Source organism: Hypanus sabinus, chromosome 30 (assembly GCF_030144855.1).
Source record: "Hypanus sabinus isolate sHypSab1 chromosome 30, sHypSab1.hap1, whole genome shotgun sequence".
NCBI lineage: Eukaryota > Metazoa > Chordata > Chondrichthyes > Myliobatiformes > Dasyatidae > Hypanus > Hypanus sabinus.
Genome location: NC_082735.1, coordinates 31587170 through 31611559, shown reverse-complemented (window position 1 = coordinate 31611559; position 24390 = coordinate 31587170). Strand labels below are relative to the sequence as shown.

The following is a 24390-nucleotide window of genomic DNA, read 5'->3' as shown; positions in this document are numbered from 1 at the left end:
GTCACGTCATTCTACAGACGCGCGAGAGTATCCCAACAAGCTGCATCACCACATAGTACAGAAAATGCACTGTGGCGGGCAGGAAAGCTTTACAACCACTAGTCAAAATTCCTCAACGGTTCACTGGCACTTGCCTACCCACCATCAAGGGTATATATACAGGAAGGTGCTGGAAAAAGGCCGGCAATGTCATAAAGGATCCCACCCACCCACACCATCCACACTAGGACCACCAAACTCAAAACCCCGTTACTGACCACCACCTTCAACCACAAACCCACCCCATCACATTCCCCCACCACCTCTACTTTATCATTTCCTGTCAGAGTCACCTTATATACAGATACCCCTGTGACTAGCATCATTTTATGTACATATGATCAATCTATATAAGCTATCTTATGTATTCATATTTATTGTGTTTATTTTATTATCATGTTCTTTAGCTTTGTGTGGTTTTTTCGTACTGCATTCAATCCAGAGTAACAATTATTTTGTTCCCATTTGCAGTTGTACAGTAGAAATCCAACCTTGAATCACCACTTAGCAAAATGCAATGGAAAATGGTTCTATAAAGCAAAGTGTTATGTTAGTGTGCATTATATTACTCAAAATTTGGAAATTTTGGGACTTTCAGGTTTTTTATTTGTGCTTTTTCTATCCTTTCTATAATGCAACAATATTTATTAGGGGTGTACTTACCATTATTTTAATTATTCAGAAGAAACAATCCTAGATTCTCCAGTTTCTAAACGCATTGTGGATCATTAATTCATATCTTACATTCATGAAATAGTGCTTTAACTGACACTAAACTTAAGAAGCAATAGCATAAAATGACACTTCAGGCTACACAGTTGTATGACAATCAAATAAACCACAGTTTTTTTTCCAAGCATATTTGTTTAGCAAAACAAATAGATATACATAATGACTTCAAGGTTATTTTTTCGATAAACATTCCCCAAGCCTATTATGCCAGGAATGTGCCATATTAACCATATTTCCTTATGACAGCTGCCATCAATTGCTCAGCATTGTTATTTGCATTTTTGCATCCCAGTGAAAGCAAATAATTTGATTTTCCACATTTGGGCAGGTAACATAGATAGGAAACGTTTTGAAGGACATGGGCCAAACATGGGCAAATTAGGTTAACTTGTAATGGGAATCGTGCTCAGCATGGACCAGACAGGCTGGGACTTGAATGATATGACTATAAATATTTACTTTGCTCAATATGGAACCAATTTGCTCAAATGTTATTTTACTTTAAATTGTTATGCTCAAATTTCCTTCTAAGTAAGAGATAATAGATCTTTTAAAGTTGCAGTAGCCAGGGATGGTAATGGGGCTAAGCTCTCACTACCTATTCGATGCTCCCAATGGCAATGCATCCTAAATAGCCTCTGACAACTAAGTCCAGCTCCTGACCTTCACATGTGGCTTTGCTACCAAGCCTGGCAGAATCTTTTCTACTGACAGGAGAAGGGGCAAAGATGGGTTCCATGCACCCTAAAACCAGTCACTTTGGGCAGATGAAGCTCATGAGCGTGGTTGGCAGCTCATCATGGAGAAGGAAAGCTCTGATCTCAAATCTCTGCTGCCTTGCAGGTATACCTACCCATGGGGAAGGCTTTTGGAGTAAACTCCAAGGAGAATCCGGAGATGGAGTCCATAAGACAGTCCCATGTGGAGTTCAATGCTCACTGACAACTCCTACGATGTTGCTGGTACCAAACTGTATTGGTCTCTGCCGTTCCTTTGGATTCATCAGCTGCATGGATGGAGGGAGAGTTTGCTGCATGAGCAACAGCTTGCTCTCCATATTGTACTGTCCTGGCTTGAGTATCACATAGACAGTGGAACGAAATTTCCATGGTCACTCTTGATTTCTCCATTTAAAAGGGGTCCAAGGACTTCATCTTGCAGTTTCAAGAACTCTTCACCTCATTCTCTGGATATTTATTGCTTATTTATTATTATGATTTTCTTTTTTAAAAATTTGCAGATGGAGGGCCTCAACAATTGCTAATGATTCAATCCATTCAAAACCAGAAATTCCTACAAGAATATACTTACACCAGATGCAGTCAGGTTTCTTACTTTTCTTTTCCCTGAATTGTAAATATTTTGTATTTGCTCATTAAAACTCAACCTAAATTTGTTGAAAATTCCAAACCATGGACAAATGTGAAATTTTGTTGTTGGTAGATATGTGTTATAATTGGTTTTCAGAGGAAAAAGAAACATGCAGCACAACTGAATCATACTTCAAGTAAAGATTATACCAGGAAAAAATTATTTCTAACCCACACAATAACTGGAATACCTGCAGAGTTTTGGATTAAAACTTTCAGATACTCCCTGCATTACATTAAGTACTTCACTAGATGGCAACCTTCACTCTCTTAAGTACAACAGTCAACTGAGCATAATTCCTGGAAATCCTGAAGCTGATGTCCACCTGTGGACAAATCAGCAAACTGAGAGAATGTGTTGCAAACTTTTCACAGGTTGCTACTTCACCACACCCTCAGCAGACATTCTTGCTCAGATGAAGGCATTAAGGCATTCTGTGTGTAACGAACAGAAGTCAAGCCCTTATCAAGTCAACTTGGGCAAAATAAGAATGTTCTAAATTCAAGTCCTGCCAAAGGGTCTCAGCCCGAAACATTGACTGTACTTTTTTTTCCATAGAAGCAGTCTGGCCTACTGAGTTCCTCCAGCATTTTGTGGGTGTTGCTTGGATTTCCAGCATCTGCAGATCTCCTCTCGTTAATGCTCTAAATTTGAAGTTTAGATATAAAGAAAAACTCTCTGAAAGATTGACGGAAGAGATACTGAGACATTTTTCACCTCCACGCACCTACAGACTGGGAGTGCTCAGGGTAGATTATTATAGAGGAAATTTCTCCATTTAAAAGGGGTCCAAGGACTTCATCTTGCAGTTTCAAGAACTCTTCACCTCATTCTCTGGATATTTATTGCTTATTTATTATTATGATTTTCTTTTTTAAAAATTTGCAGATGGTTGTCTTTTGCACAACCAAGCTGGTGCAGTCTTTCATTTATTATAGTTATAATGACATTATAGATTTATTGAGTATGCCTGCAAGAAAATTAATCTCAGGGTGACATACCTGCAGGTTGATAATAAATTTATTTTGAACTTTGAATTTTAGAAATCTTTGATCCATTGGCCTGTGCCTGATCAGCTGCTCCCCAAATAAGACTATGTATGTTTATAGATTAAATAAAAAGGAACAACAGAATATGGGGGATCTACAAGAAAACTAGGACTGATAAAATTGGCCATAATTGCATTGAATGAAGAGGAAGGCGTATGGCTAGATACTCCAGACCAGCAGGCTGTTCTTCTTGGCCCTGTTTACAAACGGAGCCAGTGCAGTGCTGGTGTGAGCAAATAAAAGTTGCGTCGAGTTTGGCGAACTGGTCCCTATTCAAAGACTCAGCGGCCGCTCACATCAGAGATTTCATCTGCAAGTGTGCTGAGGACTGCGTGCCAAGGAGATCGATCCGAGTGTCCCCCAACTAGACACCACGATCTGGGTAATCGTCTCTGTCAATACAGTCCAGGGCTTACCTCTAAAGCAAATCCATGTATGACTCTGTAAAGCTATCAGAGATGTCAAGAGACCAGTCGCCATTTGCGCATGCTGTGACGGGCTACAGAGCGAAACCGGGCAGTATGGCGGCAATGATACATACCCCCCAAATTAGTTTAATGCATTCAATGCACGTTTTGACAGATGGTCAATGAATTAACTCTACGTGCCCGACGGCCTCCATCTAGACGACATCCACGGTTCCATGACAGATACTGCTCTAACCCACTCTGTGCAGATGACACAGGATCTCCACGAAATATCAGACTGAGCTTTGGAAGAAATGGCCTTTTTCTCAAAGTCAGCAAAACAAAATTCGCTTTAAGAGCAGGCAGCCGTCTGCATCGACCGTGCTGAGGTGGAGGTAGCCGGGTGTGAATATCACCAATGATGATATACTTGCTGATGATATAACCATTATTGGCAGAATTTTGGATGGTGGCAAAAAAGTGGACAGGAGCGAGATATACTAGTTAGACCGGGGGTCGGCAACCCGCGGCTCCGGAGCCACATGTCGCTCTTTTACGTCTGTGCTGCGGCTCCCTGTTGCTTTGGGAAATAATTGGTTGTGGCGACCCTTTTCCTGGCACATCCAAACCGACTCACAATTAGATAGCCTACGGGCGTTTGCGAGCACAGAGCTTTGGAGCCTCTGCGCCATGGGGGGCAGGTTGAGGGAGGCTTAAAAGTGAGGCTGAAGATTTCGAATAAAGTTTTTTCCTTCGACTGCAGTTACCGACTCCGTGTCATAATTTTAGCACTGCGTGTAGCATACCGCTACATGGTCAGTATTTAATTAAAATGTATTTTATGTTAGTTTGTTAGTTTTTGAAATGTAAATCTAAATTTGAAGATTATGGTGATCTTGTACAATCTAAATAAGACGTTGTGGCGACCCATTTCCTGACACATCCGAACCGGCTCACAATTAGCCAGCGTTCAGGCTAAGTGAGATAGCCTACGGGGGTTTGTGAGTACGTGTCTTTTGCAGCATCCGCGCCCATGGGGGGCGGGTTGAGCGAGGCTTAAAAGCAAGGCTGTTTAGTTCGAATAAAGCTATCTTTGACTGCAGTTTACTGACTGCGTGTAGCACACCGCTACAACGTGTTTTTATCGCTGGCTGTCCAGAGGGGAGGTGCTGAAACGCTTTGTCGCGTGTCTGGAAGAAGTGAAAACTTTCCTGGGCAGCAAAGGGCTCACCTTTCCTGAGCTGGAACAGCCAGAGAGGCTGGAAAAGCTACACTTCATGGTAGACATGACAGCGCACCTGAACACACTGAACACACTGAACACAGCTCTTCAACGGGGTAAGGACGTACAGCCCTGCACATGTTGGAGGATGTTTTGGCATTCGAGTGCAAGTTGACGTTGCTTGCCAGAGATTTACAGAAAGGCACATTGTCTCACTTCCCCAATTTGACAGAGTTCAAACAAGGTCACGACATGATAAATTCGGAGTATTTACATTCTGCAATCATCGCAATGCAAACATCGTTTGGGAAACGCTTCTGTGAGTTCAGAGAGGAAAAAAAGCACATTATCTTTCCCGGTCACTCCCCTAAGCATCGATCCATCCCTACTGAATACGACTGCATTGTCAGGTGTGAGTCAACCTGACCAAGTATGATAAATATTTTAATTGCCTATTATTTTACGTATATTCATATGTTTTCATTGTTCAGTGAAATAGTCCTTTTATTTTTCAGGTTGACAGCTGGCTGACGTTATTTTTGGTTTGCTGCTGGCGGCAAATTTAAGTTTGGCGTTTTTCATAAATACAAGAAGGACTCAAATAGACGTTGAGTATTTTACTTAAAAGTAACCTTCAACCCAACGTCTTTTTTTCGGAGGTCAAAACGTTTTTGTTGCATGCAGAAATGTAATTTCGTTTTCTCTGCAGGAGTACATCAATTTCATAAATGCAACACATTATAGTTTGTTTATACATAGCATAAAGGCAAAACAAAACATTGTATGCAGTGTTATTTCATTTTAAATGTCAAACGGGTTTTGCGGCTCCCAGTGTTTTCTTTTCTGTGGGAAACGGGTCCAAGTGGCTCTTTCAGTGGTAAAGGTTGCTGACCCCTGAGTTAGACCAAAGAGCCGATTGTGGACTTCAGGAAGGGCAAGATGAAGGAACACGAACTAATTTGTATAGAGGGATCAGAAGTGAAGACAGTAAGCAATTTCAAGTTCCTAGGTGTCAGTATCTTTGAGGACCTAGCTTGGATGCAACATATTGATGCAGCTGTAAAGAAGGCAAAACAGTGGCAATATTTCATTAGGAGTTTGAGATTTGGTTTGTCATCTAAAACTTCTACATATGGAGAGCATTCTGAGCGGCTGCAGAATGGCGGAGTGGGGGGGGGGGGCGCTACTGCACTAGATTGAAATAAGTTGCAGAAACTTGTAAAATTAGTCAGTTCCATCATGGGCACCACCCTCTGTGGTATCCAAGGTATCTTCAAGGAGCGGTGCCTTAGGAAGGTGGCATCCAACATTAACCAGGCCATGCCCTCTTCACACTGTTATCATCGGGAAGGAGGTATAGAAGCCTGAAGACACACACTCAGCGATTCATGAACAGCATCTTCCCCTCAGCCATCCACTTTCAAAATGGACATTGAACCCATGAACACTATCTCCTTTCACTTCTGTTTTTGTGCTACATATTTTAACTATTTAACAGACATATACTGTATTTAATGCAACGCATTTTTCCCTCTATATCATGTATTTCATTGTACAGCTGCCATAAAGTTCACAAATTTCACAACATATGCCAGTGATATTAAATCTGATTCTGATTGAATGTGGAGACTGGTGGGGTGCAAGGAAAGGATCAGAACTCTATCCATGCTTAGACCTGCCCTATGAACAGATTCCATCAGTAGGCACATCTTCCTCTCTCCCCCCCCACCTTAAGCTTTTCACAGGGACTATCCTATTCATGACTCTCTGATCCAATCTTCCATCTCACCAACCACCCCTTTCTAGTAGACACTTTCTCTTGCAACCGCAGGCAAAGCGACACATCCTTTTATTTCCCCCCACTCTTCCCCTTCGCCACCATCTAAAGAACCAACCTTTCCAAGTGAAGCAGCGATTCTTACAGCCTAGTGTACCCTGGTCACTGCTCACAGCAGAGTCATCGCTATACTGGAGAAACCAAAATGCAGATTGAGTGGCCACTTTGCAGGGGTGACCCCAAGTCTGCCACTTTAATTTACATTCTGAGCGGCTGCAGAATGGCAGAGTGGGGGGCGCTACTGCACTAGATTGAAGTAAGTTGCAGAAACTTGTAATATTAGTCAGCTCCATCATGGGCACCACCCTCTGTGGTATCCAAGGTATCTTCAAGGATACCACTCTCACCTTTATGATGAGGCCTAATGCCAGTTCAATGAAAAGCACTTCACCAACTGTCTGGATACACTGCTGCCTTCCAGATTGGATATTAAATTCTCTAATTTCAGGTAATTTGATTTCTGTGTAACAACTGTTCATCTGAAAGACTGACTCAGCTTCATTTTATTCTCTTTCCCACCCCCACCGTCAATCAGTCCTGGAAGACAAACATGCCCAAATTGACCTGATGGGCATATCTTCCCACTCCACATTTTACGACTCCTACATTCCTTTGACCACATTCCAAAATGCCCTCACTTGCCATCTACTCACATTTACTTATTGCACAGATCATCTTGCCTTCAAATTACTCCAGTCATACGTCACGCTTCCTGCAGCTTAACAAAGCTTTTTCCATCTCCTTCCCAGCTCTGATGAAGAGTCTTCCAAAATGTTCACCGCTTCATTTCTCACAAATGTGGCCTGACCTGCTGATTATTTCCATTTTCTATTTTGTTTATAAAATTGGATATTTAGTTGAATATTCATGATATTTATAATCTGCTTAAATTAAAATGATACATTCTAATTAAAACAGATTGTAATTGTAATATATTAACAGCTTGGCATTCAAGATGCTTTTTTGGTGAATAACAACTGAATATGGCACACAATACCAGTTTTGTTGTAGAAACTAGATTAAATTCCATCAAGAATTAAATTCAGGCCTCGGAGTTTGCAACCCTTACTCAAGACAAAGCCATAGCTATTTTGAGAAAACACTAATTTCAAAATCAGCATAACAGAAAAGCTTTTTTTGTCAAAACCAGAAATTGAATCACTTGTTTTTAGTCAAATAGTGTTGCCCTTGGCATAAGCAGCACTTAGTCATCTAACCGTGTACGTCATTTCTCTTGCACCAATTGGTGTGAATGAACTCAGGCATGAATTTTGCAATTAATGAAACACAGCAGAATCCATCTGCAAGAAAAACGTTTATTCCTTGTAAACCCCACAGAAAGAGAATGCAGCCAAGACTAGTCATATAAAGAAAAGTGCCAAAGTGGCGACAAGGGGAGTAGGGATTGTTAACTTCAACACAAAAAAAGTCAGTGACAATACTCCATGTTCTGCACAATGCTCAAAGAATCCATGAGACAATTTTCTGCAACATTTTTTTATAGTGACAATTATACAAGGTGATTCAAAAATCAAAAATGACAGCCAAAGCCTCTCTGATCTGGTTTGAGCTACTACCCAGTCAAAGAGAAAATAACTTGGCAATATGTGTTGGTTGGAACAGAATCCTGTCATTAAAATTAAACAAAATGTCTTTTAAACAGGGTCTTCATTTTGAATGATGGGACGAATATCGGAAGATTTTTGAAAAACAAATCTGGAAACTGCTAACCCATTTGAGGTCTACTACAAGTATGTGGTGCTCTTGTAATAGTTTTAGATGCAGAAAAACAAAAATCATCCAAACCAAGAGGAGTGTGGCTGGGGAAGGTAAAATTTAGACATTACTATTCACTGCATACTTTTGTAGGCTTCAATATTTTAAAACACAGCAGCAGTGCTACTAGTGTAACGTACAAAAGTATATACTCAGTTCTCCAAGGTTATAAAATGTAACACATCTGTGTAGAGCAGGGCTTCCCAACCCTTTTTTATGCCATGGACCCCTACCATTAATCAAGGTGTCTGTGGCCCCCAGGCTAGGACCCTGGTATTGATGGACAAGAACAATATTAAAGTTAGCTCCTGACCAGAAACTTATTTGGATGCAATTGAAACAATTTTATTTAAACCATTTAAATATGCCTTATGCAGACATTACTGATAATGTTTGAGGTTCCTTTGGATTAGACCGGGACAGTATCACAGTATAATCAATACTTAATATTGTTCAACACTGTTTAAAATATCAAATGCTAAGTTTTTTGAAAAAGCAAATGTAACGTTTGTAACTTGTCAAGATCAATAGGAACAGTTGAATAGCTATTTCATGTTAACAATTGAATAGCTATTTCCTACCTATACAAGTTCAGAATTCCAAGACAGCTTGATGTACGATACGTCTGCCACAATGGAATAGTCTGCACTAGTACGATAATAGTTGTACTTCAGAATTATGGGAGAAAAATCTGAAACATGGGCCACTAGACTACATGGAAGAGTAGTCAATAAATCAAGGAATCATAACTGCAGAACAAAAAAATTCTAAGGGATTTGAACAGAATTCTAGCATTACAATACCACATGGTAAAGATATACCACATATTCACTTGCTCTCAAAAGTATATTTCATTAACTCCAATAAGTTTAATTGGGGAGTGAACTGCAGAAGTCCATTGTGTCTTCTAGACACTCGCATCTTACTGGAAAGCGGAAAAGAATTACGAGTCAACATTGATGCACAAGATCTCATGGTCAAAGCCTTTACTTTTGGGCTAAGATGATTCGATGGATGCAAGGTTTTTTTTCATTACCGCAGTACTTCCTTACGTTCATCAAACACAAATTATAATCATTCTAAGCACCGATGATGCACTATTAAATAATAGTAACCATTTCAAATTATTAACTCATGTTCTGTTCTTCAGTACAAAATTTCCTCAAAATTTAAGCAAAAGGCTCTTAAGGAAATACATTAAACAAAAGATACTTTTGTTGACTAGAATAATCTCAAATGATATTCAAGCCTAACACAATTTGAAACAAAGCATTCACTGGTAAACCCATACTTTGTTTTATAAACCACTTTTCTTTCTGTAGAATTTATTTCTCCTTCCACTACTTCACTCATAACAATCACATTCTGGCATACTGTTCAGGTAATGACAAGGTAAATGTCTCACAGGAAGAGAAGTAGGCAATTAAGCATTGAAGAACTGGATCTCTGGATCAGTTCAGATTATACACTGGAATTCTCCTGCTTTCAGGATAAATTTACATTTCGTCTGGTCTGTATATTGTCTTCTGCACCAAGTTGTGTAGTACAGTAAATATAGAATAGAAAATAGAAGTCAGCCTTAAATCAGTGGTTTTAATTAACACCTGCCCTTAACTGATGAATCATGATCGTCCATACTAATTCCACAGATCCAGCACAATCCAATTTTTGTAAAGTGATAAATATTCAAATTGAAAGAAAATAAGGGTTCAAAAAAAAAACATTCCTTAACAGAAATGCCAAATAGTAAATGAGAATGACAAATACAAAACCTCTGTTGCTGACCTGTGCAAAAAATACCAAAAGAATCTGTAATACTTAAAATTGAGGCAGTGATGTCAAGTATACATGAAGATTGTTGGGTCAATAACTCAAGGTTATATAAATCATTGCACTTCAGTTTCAAAATGTGTCAAGTAGTCCTGACTGGAATTTGACTTAAATGCTTGAAAAGGACAAAGGAAAAGGATGTGTGCATTATTGAAAAAGTGGTTTCCTCCGGCTACAGATTTAAAGGCACTATGATCACTACCTTTTCTTTTAAAAATGGAATAAAATGCAACATCTTAATTATGAGGCTTATATTTGGATGCTGCTATGCATTAAAGCCTGCAATTGTATTTTAAATTTCAATTTATACTGGAGTATAGGATTGTTAGGTATTAAATGGTAACATGCAAAATATTTTGGAAATACTTAACGAGAAATCACTGAAACTGAATTTTGATGTTAACATGTTTGCATAGGATAAATGAACTATTTATACTTTCAAGAACAGTAACATTACAAAGTAATTTGGTGGTACTTTAATCAGTTACTCACAAATGTATACTTTAATGACTCTCCCATTGATGAAGGAATGGCACCTTTAAGCATTTGTTCGTGCATTTGATTTTCCTATAAAACAAATCATGTGATTCCCCTCCTCCCCTTTGGTTATGCTGTTAACCAATTGCCAAAGTATAATGCAAAACTTTATGGGATCAAAATAAACTTGGCAATCTACAGCATTATACCATATGTTGACAAAATAAATTTATGCTTTTTTTCATATTGAGAATTATAGGGGTAATTATCTAGAATACAAGGGTAATTTTAGATGAATCAATTGTATAAATAATCAATTCACCTTCTAAATTATCCACTTACACAAGTGAAATGATAGATTTCTATATTTCATATCCCACTTAGTTGAAGTATGAAAGCACTGAACATCAGGTGTCTAATGAAAGGTCATACCAAACACAGTACAATCCATTGTAATCTGGGCATCCAAACCACCTCACTCATTTTCCACCTTAGTCATTTTCAACTGCTTGGACACTTCTACAATGTCTTGACATGGAATTATTCATAAATGGCACGCTGTTGAGTTTTTCCTACTGCAGTGATATCAAGGGCACGATTAATAACGAATGTAATCTCAGAACAGTATGTACATATTATGGGTAAGAGCTGGGGAAGGAGATCTGAGTGCTGACAAGTCTCCTTTCAAAAAACCATTTTTTAATAGCTTGTTGAGTACTTAATGTTACTGTTATGTAAAATATAAAATTAAGCCATAAGGGGAGGGAACATTAATATTTTACTCAACATTTTACTAGAAAAGGTTTTTCATGTCTCATGGGGCATCTTTAGTTCTATTCTGGATAAACTCTAATTGAAAGCATGACCAAGAAGTTGGATATGAACAAATCAGATCTCACAATTTAATTAGCAGATTTAATTTTCTATTCCCATGTCTAATTGGCACTGTATGTATTCCTAACACAAAGGGCATCCTCTCCTCATTTGAATTCTGCAGTCTTCTTCAATGTGGAATCAAAACACACTTAATTTCCAGCATGTAGTGAAATATTCACCGTTAAAATGTATATATTTTTACAATACTCAACAGCACCAAAAAGGTTTAGAGCTAGAAATGTAAGTTAGCACTGATCTTGGAGAGGCTGAGGTTAAACAGTCCAATTCAGGTGATTGACACACATGAACACGGAGAAAACTTACTCCAAACTCTGAACTTCTACACTTATGGTAGGACAAGTGATATGGTATTCAACACATTTAATGGGCCCTCAGTGAAAGAGCTAGTCAGCAACAATGAGTCAAAATCAATCTGAAATTTATTGCTGAGTTTCCAACCCTATCATTATGCATGAGTGTGGGTTCACAGATCTGTTTTTTAAAAAAGAATTTTCCAAGAGGAAACCAAATGAAATAAAAAGGGAAAAAAAAACAGGAAGTTATAATGCACTGACCAGACTTTTCAAAAACAAACTGCAAAGTTCTGGGAATTTCCTAAAAATTTACAGGAAAAAGAAGCAGCCATTAGGCAGTTCTAGTCGACACAATGATGTCATTTTTTGTATTTTTGTTTTTTTTTGACTACAGCTAGTACGTACAGTCACACGTTACATTGTCATCTTGACTGCAGAACACTCTTGCATGATGTCACCACATCGATAAAAGTTCAGGAAAGAGTGGGAGTTGGAGGAGAGGAGAGGAGGAAGGACAGGAGAAAGAGGCGCGCAGTCATTTTTTCATGGGCTGATAAACTGAGGCATTGGGATCAAGTCCTGAAGGGCTAGTCTCCACAAATTTGGAGGAATAATGTGGCGTCACGGGGCTCAGAGTGCTTGTTGCTGCTGTGTAGGCAATACTGGGCATAACAGCCATGACTTCTGCAATTTTCTGTTTCAACTCCTTGATCTCCTGATCCTTCTGAATGATTTGCCCTAAGAAAGACAAAATGCAAAAAGATTAAGCTCAGAAAATATCTTAATCTGCACATCAAAAATGTCTCCTGGCGCATAAAATAAAAACAGTTTCTGAAAAGAATCAAAACTTTTAAGATCCATTGAATCAGGTTTAATATCTAAGGCATATGTAAAGTTCTTAACTTAGCAGCAGCACCACACAGAACTTGATAGTATATCAATTACAATAAGTATATATATGCGAGTGTGTATATGTATACATACAATATAATGTATTAAAGTTAAATTAAAAAATAGTTCAAGCACAGAAATAATAAAAGGGAGGTATTGTTTATAGGTTCAACGTTCATTTAGGAGTTGCATGACAGAGAGGAAGAAGCTGTTCCTGAATGTGATAGACACGTTAACATTAAATTGGCTAACAGAAGACTACACAGGTATAAAAAATTGTCTGTTGCAGAAATAACGATTAAAACGCTGAAAAGTCAAATTCATAAATTATAATCATACAATACAGTGCAATATTCTTAGGCACATATATAGCTAGGGTGCCTAAGACTTTTGCACAGTACTGTAGTAATCTTATGTTTTGCACAGTATTGTAGTAATTTTATGTATTGCACTGAGCTGCTGCGAAAAAACAAAATTCCTGACATACGTGAGTGATGATAAACCCGATTCTGATATGGGTCCCTATTGTGGGCTGAGAGTGGGAAGGGAGCAGGAAGCACCAAAGAGACATTCTGTATTGATCAATATTGTTTGGAATCAAATGACCTTGTCTGGTGTCTTAAGGCTGGGTATATTAGCACCTTCGGCATCCTCCCTTCCCAGCCCATGGAACTCCTTCTCTAACACCTGTCCCACAGCCCTCTCGCGGCATTCCATCCTCGTCAACCCCAATATCCTTTACTCCCGCCAGATTACAAACTCACTCTCCGCTTCAGGTTGATGTACCTTATCACATTCATTATATCCATATTCTGAAATGTTCAATTTTACTGAACGGGAGACAAGACAGTAAACAGACCCTGCACATTCTTAAGACTGGCACAAAGATACTTCATAAAACATTTATAGTAGCATGCAAAAGTTTGGGCACCCTTGGTCAAAATTTCTGTTACTGTGAATAGCTGAGTGAGTAAAAGATGACCTGATTTCCAAAAGGCATAAAGTTAAAGTTGCCACATTTCTTTAATATTTTAAGCAAGATTACTTGTTTTAAATTTCCATCTTTTACAGTAACAAAAAAGGTAAAGGGCCTGAAGCAAAAATTTGGGCACCCTGCATGGTCAGTGCTTAGTAACACCCCCTTTGGCAAGTATCACAGCTTGTAAACGCTTTGTATGGCCAGCTAAGAGTCTTTCAATTGTTGTTTGGAGATTTTCACCAATTCTTCCTTGCAAGAGGATTCTAGTTCTGAGAGATTCTTGGGCCATCTTGCATGCACTGCTCTTTTGAGGTCTATCCACAGATTTTCAATGATGTTTAGGTTGGGGTACTGTGAGGGCCATGGCAAAACCTTCAGCTTGCACCTCTTGAGGTAGTCCATTGTGGATTTTGAGGTTTGTTTAGGATCATTATCCTGTTGTAGAAGCCATCCTCTTTCATCTTCAGCTTCTTTTTTGTTTTTTTACACACGGTGTGATGTTTGCTTCCAGAATTTGCTAGTATTTAATTGAATTCATTCTTCCCTCTACCAATGAAATGTTCCCTGTGCCACTGGTTGCAACACAAGTCCAAAGCATGATCGATCCACCCCCGTGCTTAACAGTTGGAGAGGTGTTCTTTTCATGAAATCCTGCACCCCTTTTTCTACAAACATATCTTTACTCATTGTGGCCAAGAAGTTCTATTTTAACTTCATCAGTCCACAGGACTTGTTTCCAAAATGCATCAGGCTTGTTTAGATGTTCTTTTGCAAACTTCTAATGCTGAATTTTGTGGTGCGGACGCAGGAAAGGTTTTCTTCTGATGACTCTTCCATGAAGATCATATTTCTGCAGGTGTCACTGCACAGTAGAACAGTGCACCACCACTCCAGAGACTGCTAAATCTTCCTGAAGGTCTTTTTCAGTCAAACGGGGGTCTTGATTTGCCTTTCTAGCAATCCTACGAGCATTTCTCTTGGAAAATTTTCTTGATCTTCCAGACCTCAACCATTCCTGTTAACTGTTATTTCTTAGTTACATTACAAACTGAAGAAACGGCTACCTGAAAATGCTGTGCTCTCTTCTTATAGCCTTCTCCTGCTTTGTGGGCATCACTTATTTTAATTTTTAGGGTGCTAGGCTGCTGATTGTTAGGACAAGGTGTGAGGAGTCAGGGAATTTATAAAGCTTTAAAATTTGCGTCACCTGGCCTTTCCTAACAATGACTGTGAACAAGCCATAGCCCTAACAAGCTAATTAAGGTCTGAGACATTGGTAAAAGTTATCTGAGAGCTCAAATCTCTCAGGGTGCCCAAACTTTTGCATGGTGCTCCTTTCCTTTTTTTCTCTTTAAAATTGTACAAAACAAAAATAATACACTAATATTGCTTAAAATGTTGAAAAGAATGTTTTGTAGCGGTGTGCTACAAACAGCGCTAAAATTACGACACGGAGTCGGTAACTGCAGTCGAAGGAAAAACTTTATTCGAAAACTTCAGCCTCACTTTTAAGCCTCTGTCAACCGGCCCCCCATGGCGAAGAGGCTCCAAAGCTCTGTGCTCGCAAACCCCCGTAGGCTATCTAATTGTGAGTCGGTTCGCATACGCTAGGAAATGAGCCGCCACATAACCCCCCCCCAGAACCGGCGATACACCCCCCAATGTCCACAGCCTGGGCCAGAACCTGCTTGGGAGGTCGGCCTCTGCGCCGAGGCGCCGGAAACTCGGCCGGTTGCGCCAGGTCCACATGGGCCGGCTTGAGGCGGTCCACCGTGAAAACCTCCTCCTTCCCCCCAACGTCCAGCACGAACGTGGACCCGTTGTTCCGGAGCACCGTAAACGGCCCCTCGTATGGCCGCTGCAGCGGTGGCCGATGCCCGCCCCTTCGTACAAACACAAACTTACAGTTCCGTAGGTCTTTGGGTACGCAGGTCGGGTGCCGCCCATGCTGTGAAGTGGGTATGGGGGCCAGGTTACCGAGCTTCTCGCGAAGTCTGCCCAGGACTGCAGCGGGTTCTTCCTCTTGCCCCCTCGGGGCTGGTAGGAACTCCCCGGGGACGGCCAGGGGCGCGCCGTATACCAACTCGGCCGACGAGGCGTGCAGGTCGTCCTTGGGCGCTGTGCGGATGCCGAGAAGGACCCAGGGAAGCTCGTCCGCCCAGTTGGCTCCTCGCAGGCGGGCCATGAGGGCCGACTTCAGGTGACGGTGGAAACGCTCCACTAGCCCGTTCGACTGTGGGTGGTAGGCAGTGGTGTGGTGCAGCTGAGTCCCCAAAAGGCTGGCCATAGCTGACCACAGGCTGGAGGTGAACTGGGCGCCTCTGTCGGAGGTAATGTGGGCTGGTACACCAAAGCGGGATATCCAGGTGGCGATCAGGGCTCGGGCACAAGATTCGGAGGTGGTGTCGGTGAGCGGGACCGCCTCTGGCCATCTTGTGAACCGGTCCACGATAGTCAGAAGGTAACGCGCTCCGCGCGACACTGGCAGGGGGCCCACGATATCCACATGAATGTGGTCGAAACGCCGGTGGGCGGGATGGAACTGCTGCGGTGGGGCTTTGGTGTGCCGCTGCACCTTGGCCGTCTGGCAGTGCATGCACGTCCTGGCCCATTCACTGACCTGTTTGCGGAGTCCGTGCCAAACGAACCTGCTGGAAACCATCCGGACAGTTGTCCGGATGGAGGGATGCGCCAAGTTATGAATGGAGTCGAAAACACGTCGCCGCCAGGCTGCGGGGACGACCGGACGGGGCTGGTTGGTGGCGACGTCACAGAGCAGGGTCCTCTCACCTGGGCCCACGGGGAGGTCCTGGAGCTGCAAACCAGAGACTGCAGTCCTGTAACTCGGAATCTCCTCATCTACCTGCTGTGCCTCTGCCAGTGCCTCAAACTCTACCCCTTGGGAAAGGGCATGAACGGTAGGGCGAGAGAGCGCATCCGCCACGACATTGTCCTTACCCGAGACGTGCCGGACATCCGTTGTGTATTCAGAGATGTAGGACAGGTGGCGTTGCTGGCGGGATCGTGGCTGGGAGATCTGTGCGACGAACGCCCCGCTCACCTTTTTGGCGTTCCACAGCAAGTCTGCCCGGGCTGCCACCTTCCGGGGGTCACTGAAATCCGCGTCGGACAGCAGCAGGCGTATGTCCTCAGGCAGCTGCTCCAGGAATGCATGCTCAAACATGAGGCCTGTGTGTCCCTCGGCCAGAGACAACATCTCGTTCATTAAAGCCGATGGAGGTCTGTCGCCCAAGCCATCCAGGTGCAGTAAACGGGCAGCCCGCTCGCGCCGTGAGAGTCCGAAAGTCCTGAGGAGCAGGGCTTTGAATTCCGTGTACTTGCCGTCTGCCGGGGGCGACTGTACGAACTCCGCGACCTGGGCAGCTGTGTCCTGGTCGAGGGAGCCCACCACGTAGTAGTAGCGGGTGTCTTCTGAGGTGATCCGGCGAACGTGGAATTGGGCTTCGGCTTGCTGGAACCATAGGTCCGGGCGCTGTGTCCAGAAACCCGGCAGTGTCAACGAAACCGCATGAACAGAGGCGGCGTCGGTCATTTCTGGTCCAAAAATCGTTTGGACCGTCGGGGTCACCAATTGTAGCGGTGTGCTACAAACAGCGCTAAAATTACGACACGGAGTCGGTAACTGCAGTCGAAGGAAAAACTTTATTCGAAAACTTCAGCCTCACTTTTAAGCCTCTGTCAACCGGCCCCCCATGGCGAAGAGGCTCCAAAGCTCTGTGCTCGCAAACCCCCGTAGGCTATCTAATTGTGAGTCGGTTCGCATACGCTAGGAAATGAGCCGCCACAGTTTCATCTTTAATTTTATGACTTTTGAATATCAGTTCATCTTCTACTCACTTAACTATTCACAGTAACAGAAATTTTGACCAGATATGGGGCCAAGTGTCGGAGGGGCTAGAAAGGGCAAAAAAGCTGGTGGTAAATGAGGCAAGTGCATGAGGGGAAAAAAAATCATCATCACTCCAGTAATACCACTCAAACTACCCAATGTTTAAGAGCTGAGGAACTAATAAAATTATTGATACTTGAGAAATACTTAAAACTAGAATGAACTAAATTTGTTTTACGCATCAAGAATCTACTTAAATTCTTCATCTGCCCCTTGAAGCTATCAAATAAATGAACAAATTAGAGCTTTAAATTAGAAATAATATTACTTTTTCACCTGACAAAAAAAGGTTATAAAATTAAATGTTGATTGTTTAGAACTTTCAGTTGTTGAAATCCGTAATGAACTATGTGACTGGTATAGTCAAAAAATTAACTATTTCAATTTATCAATCAGCTCGAGGAATACCTGTGCCATACATAAAAGTTACACAAGTGCCTTAATGTCAGATCAAGTGTCTTAAAATGTCAACCTAAAATTGACAGAGCACTAACAATGACAATATTCCTAGTGCTGATTACCACAGATGGCACAATAACATAATGGCTAGAGCAACACTTTACTGTGCCAACAATTGGGAGTTCAATTCTCTTCACTGTCCGTAAGGAGTTCGCACGTTCTCTTTGTGACCATTTGGGGTTCCTCTTGGTGCTCCGGTTTCCTCTCACATTCCAAACACATATGGGTTAGTTAGCAAGTTGAGGGCCTGCCATATTGGTGACACTTGCAAGCTGCCCCCAACACATCCTCGGACTGTGCTCATCATTAACGCAAATGACGTACTTCACTGCATACTTCGATGAATGTGTGATAAATAAAGCGAATCTTTAATCTTTCTAACAAAAATCCATTTTAAGTCTTTCATAAAAGGAAAGGAATGGTGCTCAGACTTCACTTCTTAATTTGATTACTACCAACAGGAGGTGGAACAGGAGCATGAAGACCAAAACTTAGAGTCTTGACAACTTCTCTTCCTTTGCCATCAGATTTCTGAACAGTCCATGAAACTACAAACACAACCTCGTTACTTATCTTTCGCACTATATATTTTTGTAACTTTTATTAGTCAGTTTTACTACTTGCACTGTATGTCTGCCGCAAAATAACAAATTCCATGACGCATGACAGCGATAAAAAAACCTGATACTCGAAGTACCATAATCCATTATCTACTACAGTTATTTTTTTCTAATCCTGATAAAATTTTAAACTTTCTTTCCACAGAAGTTGCCCAAATTTCCAACATTTTGTTGTCAGAAATCCCCACATCCACACTTTTAGTTCTTCTCTTCTCACAGAAGCCTTTCCCAAGCACAATTTGAGCCCAGGCTCAACTCTACAGGGAGATATAATCTTAGAGGAATGAAAATTTACCACACTTGCAATACAATAAAGTGTCATGAAAGCTGGGTGAAAATACTTCACACAACACTCCTACAGCCCACTGAATTTTAAGAAATCCTTTCTAAAATGGATTCTTCAAGTCTTTATGGCTGTACCAATTTTGGGTTAAGCACTGATCCACAACCTCACCACTGAACTAGACGCGAGTACCATAGTTATTCTGGATCACAGGAGACAGTCTATATATGAAATCACCATTTTATTCTGAACATAAAGTATTGGCGGAAAAGCCTACATTTTAGCTGCAAGCAGTAGTTTTACTATATTTTATTATTTAGAGATACAGCACAGAGTAGAGCCGTACAGCCCAGCAACCCACTTATTTAACCATAGCCTAATTACATGTCAATTTACAATGACCAATTAATCTACTAACCAGTACGAATCTGGAGCGTGGGAGGGAACTGGAGCACCCTGTGGAAACTGATGTGGTTCATGGGAAGAACATACAAACTCCTTATAGGCGGCACTGGAATTGAACACTGAACTCAAGAAGTCCCAAGCTGTAATAGTGTTGCACCAGTTGCTATGCTACTAATTTTACCATGAATCAAGTTCTCCAAAGCCTTTGTTTCCAGTCAATCTATTCATTAAACACGCATACAAGGATTTTGATAAAAGTTAAGTTGTGCACATTTCAGAATTATTGTAGGGTATTTAGAATTAAACCAAGCAACCAGTTTCTTACCCTGTGCAATTTCCAGCTGCCGTTTGGCATCTCCTAGTGCAGAGAAGAGATCCAACTTAATCCGGGTTTCAGCACTCAGACTATTCTCTAAGTGTTGTGTTTTATCTTGCATGGCTGAAAGTGCCGACATCAATACTTCTGTGTCTTTTTCATTTTCTTTATATTTACGCAGTTCCTTTATTAAAAATAAATGAACAAAGTGAGATGAAGAACGTACAAATTAATGACATTTTAAACCCAATCAGCACATTGTATCATGCAATTTCATATTTTTTGACTAAAAGTGAAATCTCAATTAAAATTTAATTCTTCCCTCCAAACCAGCAAACATTTTCACTGATAGGAAAGTTTGGTTTGGATATCTGCAATAATATTTATTATTTCCAGTTCTGACTGTTGGTCTAAAATGCCCGTCGAACAGCAGAGTTACCTGTACTTTCATCTCTAGCTCACGGATTTGGTCTTCTTTGACTTTCATGTCCATTGTTAACTTCTTACACTCTGCCTCCAGGTCTCGAATACGAGTTCGTAGAGTTTCTGTACATTCCCCTCTTAAAAATACAAGTAGTTAAATTTGTCACTTTCTACACAAGTACAAATCTTTAAAGCTCTAAGGTGGAAGTTAATATCTTACATCTGTTAGATGACAGTCTTAGGTCTTTTCAGCTAATATAATTGTCAACCCTTGCTTATTTAGGGAAAAAATCTTATTCCTTTTTCTTCATACAATACAAAGTTTAAACAATGTTTTTGAAGGCCATCTGTGCATTGATGAAGGTAATGGGTAAACAGTTTTATCATCCTTTATGAATAGACAATATTACTCAGGTTTCAGGTTAAAGATAATGGATTTTCTTCACATTGTGGCCTCAATTACCTATGAAAACAATTATTCTCTAATGCATTGACATTTTTGACCAATCTCCTGTATAGCACCTAAGTGAGTTAATGTATTCTTAGATAATAGAAACAGTTCCACAGCTCAGGCAACTCTACATAGCACAATGAGGATGGCAAATGTGCATCCAGGTCTCTGTTATTATCTATGAATCTTGAATCATCCATTTGAATGCCCATCACATTCTGTGACCTGCTGTGTAAAAGCCATTTTAATGCCCACTTCCATATTTACTATTTGACCCTCGTATCAAAGAAAAGGATGACAATATTCAATTTTTAAAAAGTAATAATGTATTTCAATTGCACAATGACGTAATTGCAGATTTAAAATAGCCAAAAAATGATTAATAGACAAAGAAATAGGGAGGCTAGAATTGCTTCATAGGACTGCTCATTAAACACATTAAAAGATCTGTGTATTTATTGGTCAATAATTTACATGGCTAATGGGAGGTGTGGTATTGTTACCTAGTGGCCGCAGCAAGTGCCACAGCTCGAGCTGCAGATGCCTCTTCCAGCTTCTTCCTCTTCTTTTCTTCCATCAATTGTTTTTCAAGACAAGTTTTTGCCTCTTGTTCAGCTTTGAGTTTCTTCTCTAACTGACTGATGGTTTGTTTATCCTTCTGTTTGGCTTGCACTGCAGTATGTAATCTGGTTTAAAAAAAGAGCTCAAATTGAACCAAGTAGCAAAGGAATCCAAGCTAAGCCCACTCAACTTTTCCACCAAAAATAGGGGAACGCCACAGGTGTGACTCTACACTGCTTAAAGGGCTACATTGCCAAACTTCTGTTTTCACTTTTATTTCAGTACACAAATATGTATTGTCTCATAAATTATGTACAAAATGCTTTCACAATTGAGGCAAACAGTTCTTTATTACACACCAACTTTCAGACATACGACGAACTGGCCAGTTATCCAGGAAAATGCGCCAAAGATATAAAGCTAACATAATCTACCTTAAAGGACTTCACCTACCAAAAGTACTTCACAGTTTGCAAAGTTTAGGCAAGATCATGATGGTGTGGATATGAGCAAGACCATGGTAATTCAGATCAGAATGTTTAAGAAATCAGGTTAAAAATGTTCACAATTTCATAGAAATATCCTCAATTCCTTACTTGTTCTGTAGTAGCTCATTCTCCTGTCGGAGCTGCCCTACTTCTGAACGGATACTACGCTCAGTGCTGGTCAGGGAGTTGATCTGACTGCGCAACTCCTGTTCACACTGTCTGCTTGCCTGCAAGTCTGCTTTCAGCTTCTTAATATCCTGTTCCAACCTAAAGAGAGCAAAATCAACAGTATATTAGTAGTGTTGCTTCATTTAGCCACTACAGAGATAAAGCAGTAAGTTAAAAAGCTGAGAATAGGAACAATATTTAAATCACTCTGAAGAAAGTGTAATAAAAAGTGAGATCTATAAAAGATTAAGGGAGTGGAAAGAAATAAATACCAGTGCCTTGGAGAAGTATTTGGCCCCCAACCCTTTGTTCATGCAAATGAGTATTATAGCCAGGGATTTGGATCAATTTAACTGAGAATTTTTATTTGTAAACCACATGCTCATTTTTTTTCCCCACAGTAGAGCCAAAAGGAGTGAAAATCATAAATCATGAAAACTAAAAGTTAAAAATCATAACTCAAAAGTATTCAACCCCGTTGCTCAGTACTTAGGTGAACCACCTCTCGCAGCTTTACAGCCAGCAGTCTTTTTGGACAAGTCTCTATCAGCTTCGCATAATATCTTGGAGCAAGATTTGCTCATTCCTCTTTGCAAAATTGTTCAAGCTGTGCCAGGTTATTTGTGAAACAGTGGTGGACAGCAATATTAAGGTCTTGCCAGAGATGTTCGATCCAGTTAAGGCCAGGACTCTAACTAGACCACTCAATGACATCAATTTTCTTCATTTGAACCAACTCCATGGATGCTCTGGCAGTGTGCTTTGGCTCATTGTCCTGCTGAAAGATAAACTTCCTTCCTAGTTTAAGCTTTCTGGCAGCAACAAGCAGGTTTTTATCCAGCATTTCTCTGTATTTAGCAGTATTCATCATCTCACCAATCCTGACCAGATTTCCAATTCCTACTACTGAAAAGCATCTCTATAGCATGATGCTGCTTCCACCATACTTTACAATAGGGGTGATGTTACTTGGCCAATGCACAGTATTAGAATGATGCCCTATATTCCACTTAGTGTTGAGGTCAAAAAGTTCCACTTTAGTCTTATCCAACGACAAGACCTTCTTCCGCATCTTCTAAGTAACACTTTGCAAAGTCTTTACAGGCAAGGATACACATTCTTTTTTAAACCAGGGATTCTTCCTTTCCACTCTTTCATAAATACCCTTTTTTATGCAAGGCCTTAAGAGATTGTGGACGCATGAACGTCATCTCCAGTTATAGCCATTGTGGCCTCTCTTACAAGTGCCTTATTTTCTGACCTAGGCAGTGTGGCCGTGATTTCATATTTTTTCTACTTTTTCCACAACGGAGTGCACTGAGCTCCAAGGTATGTCCAGTGCCTTTGAGACGGTTTTGTACCATTTCCCAGATCTGTGCTTCTCTCTTATCATTTCCCTGACTTGCCTTGAATTGATTTCATTTCTTACATCCTTCACATACATGAGGAGTAAAAATCTTTATATTACGTCTCCATCTCCCTTTGCAATCATAGTAATTTATAATAAATGGAACAGACAATATAATATAGAGTACACTCAAGTCGGTGTGAGTTCATCAGTCTGACGGCCTGGTGTAAGAAGCTGTTCTGGAGACGGTCTGTCCTGGCTTTTATGCTGCCGTACCATTTCCTGCATGGTAGCAGCTGGAATAGATTGTGGTTGGGGTGGCTTGGGTCCCCAATGATCCTATGGGCCCTTTCTACACACCTGTCCTTGTAAATGTCCTGAATCATGGGAAGTTCACAATTACAGATGCGCTGGCCAGGGATTTGGATCAATTTCAACTCTCTGCACCACTCTCTGCAGAGTCCTGCGATTAAGGGAAGTACAGTTCCCATACCAGGCAGTGATGCAGCCAGTCAGGATGCTCTCAATTGTGTCCCAGTAGAAAGTTCTTGGGATTTGGGGGCCCATACCAAACTTCCTCAACTGTCTGAGGTGAAAGAGACACTGTTGTGCCTTTTTCTAACCACACATCTGGTCTGTACAGACCACATGAGGTCCTTGGTGATGTGGAGGCTGAGGAACTTGAAGCTGTTTACACTCTCAAACCCAGATCCACTGATGTCAATAGAGGTTATCCAATCTCCATTCCTCCTGTAATCCATAACCAGCTCCTTTGTCTGTGCAACATTGAGGGAGAGGTTATTTTCTTGACACCTCAGTGTCAGAGAGATGACTTCTTCCCTGTAGGCCACCTCATAATTGTTAGAGATAAGGCCAATCAACACAGTGTTATCAGCAAATTTAATTAGCAGGTTGGATCTGTGGGTGGTGATACAGTCATGGGTATACGGGGAGTAAAGGAGGGGACTCAGTACACAGTCCTGAGGGTCTCCTGTATTGAGAGTAAGAGGGTTGGAGGTTTTGAATGCAATTTTGAATGCTCTTTTGTCTTCAATTTGATTTGGTCTGTTGAAAATCTACCATGCTGTTGGACCTTACAGAGAGGGGTTACTTATGAATTCATTGAAAATAGGTGATCCTCCCATTTTCTACACAAAC

At 40.8% G+C, this 24390-nt stretch overlaps 1 protein-coding gene across 1 annotated transcript in view; it reads right to left on the bottom strand.

Moving 5' to 3' along the window:
• Positions 1–7953: 7953 nt before the first annotated feature.
• The window catches only part of maco1b (macoilin 1b), a 102908-nt gene continuing 86471 nt past the window's right edge, over positions 7954–24390 (bottom strand). Inside the window, exons 8-12 of the mRNA XM_059954551.1 lie at positions 21825–21983; positions 21171–21353; positions 20233–20353; positions 19803–19977; positions 7954–12668 (exon numbers count right to left, since the gene is read on the bottom strand). Of these exons, the coding sequence (XP_059810534.1) occupies positions 12466–12668; positions 19803–19977; positions 20233–20353; positions 21171–21353; positions 21825–21983 (841 nt within the window). The 3' untranslated portion in view covers positions 7954–12465. The remainder of the gene's footprint in view (positions 12669–19802; positions 19978–20232; positions 20354–21170; positions 21354–21824; positions 21984–24390) is intronic.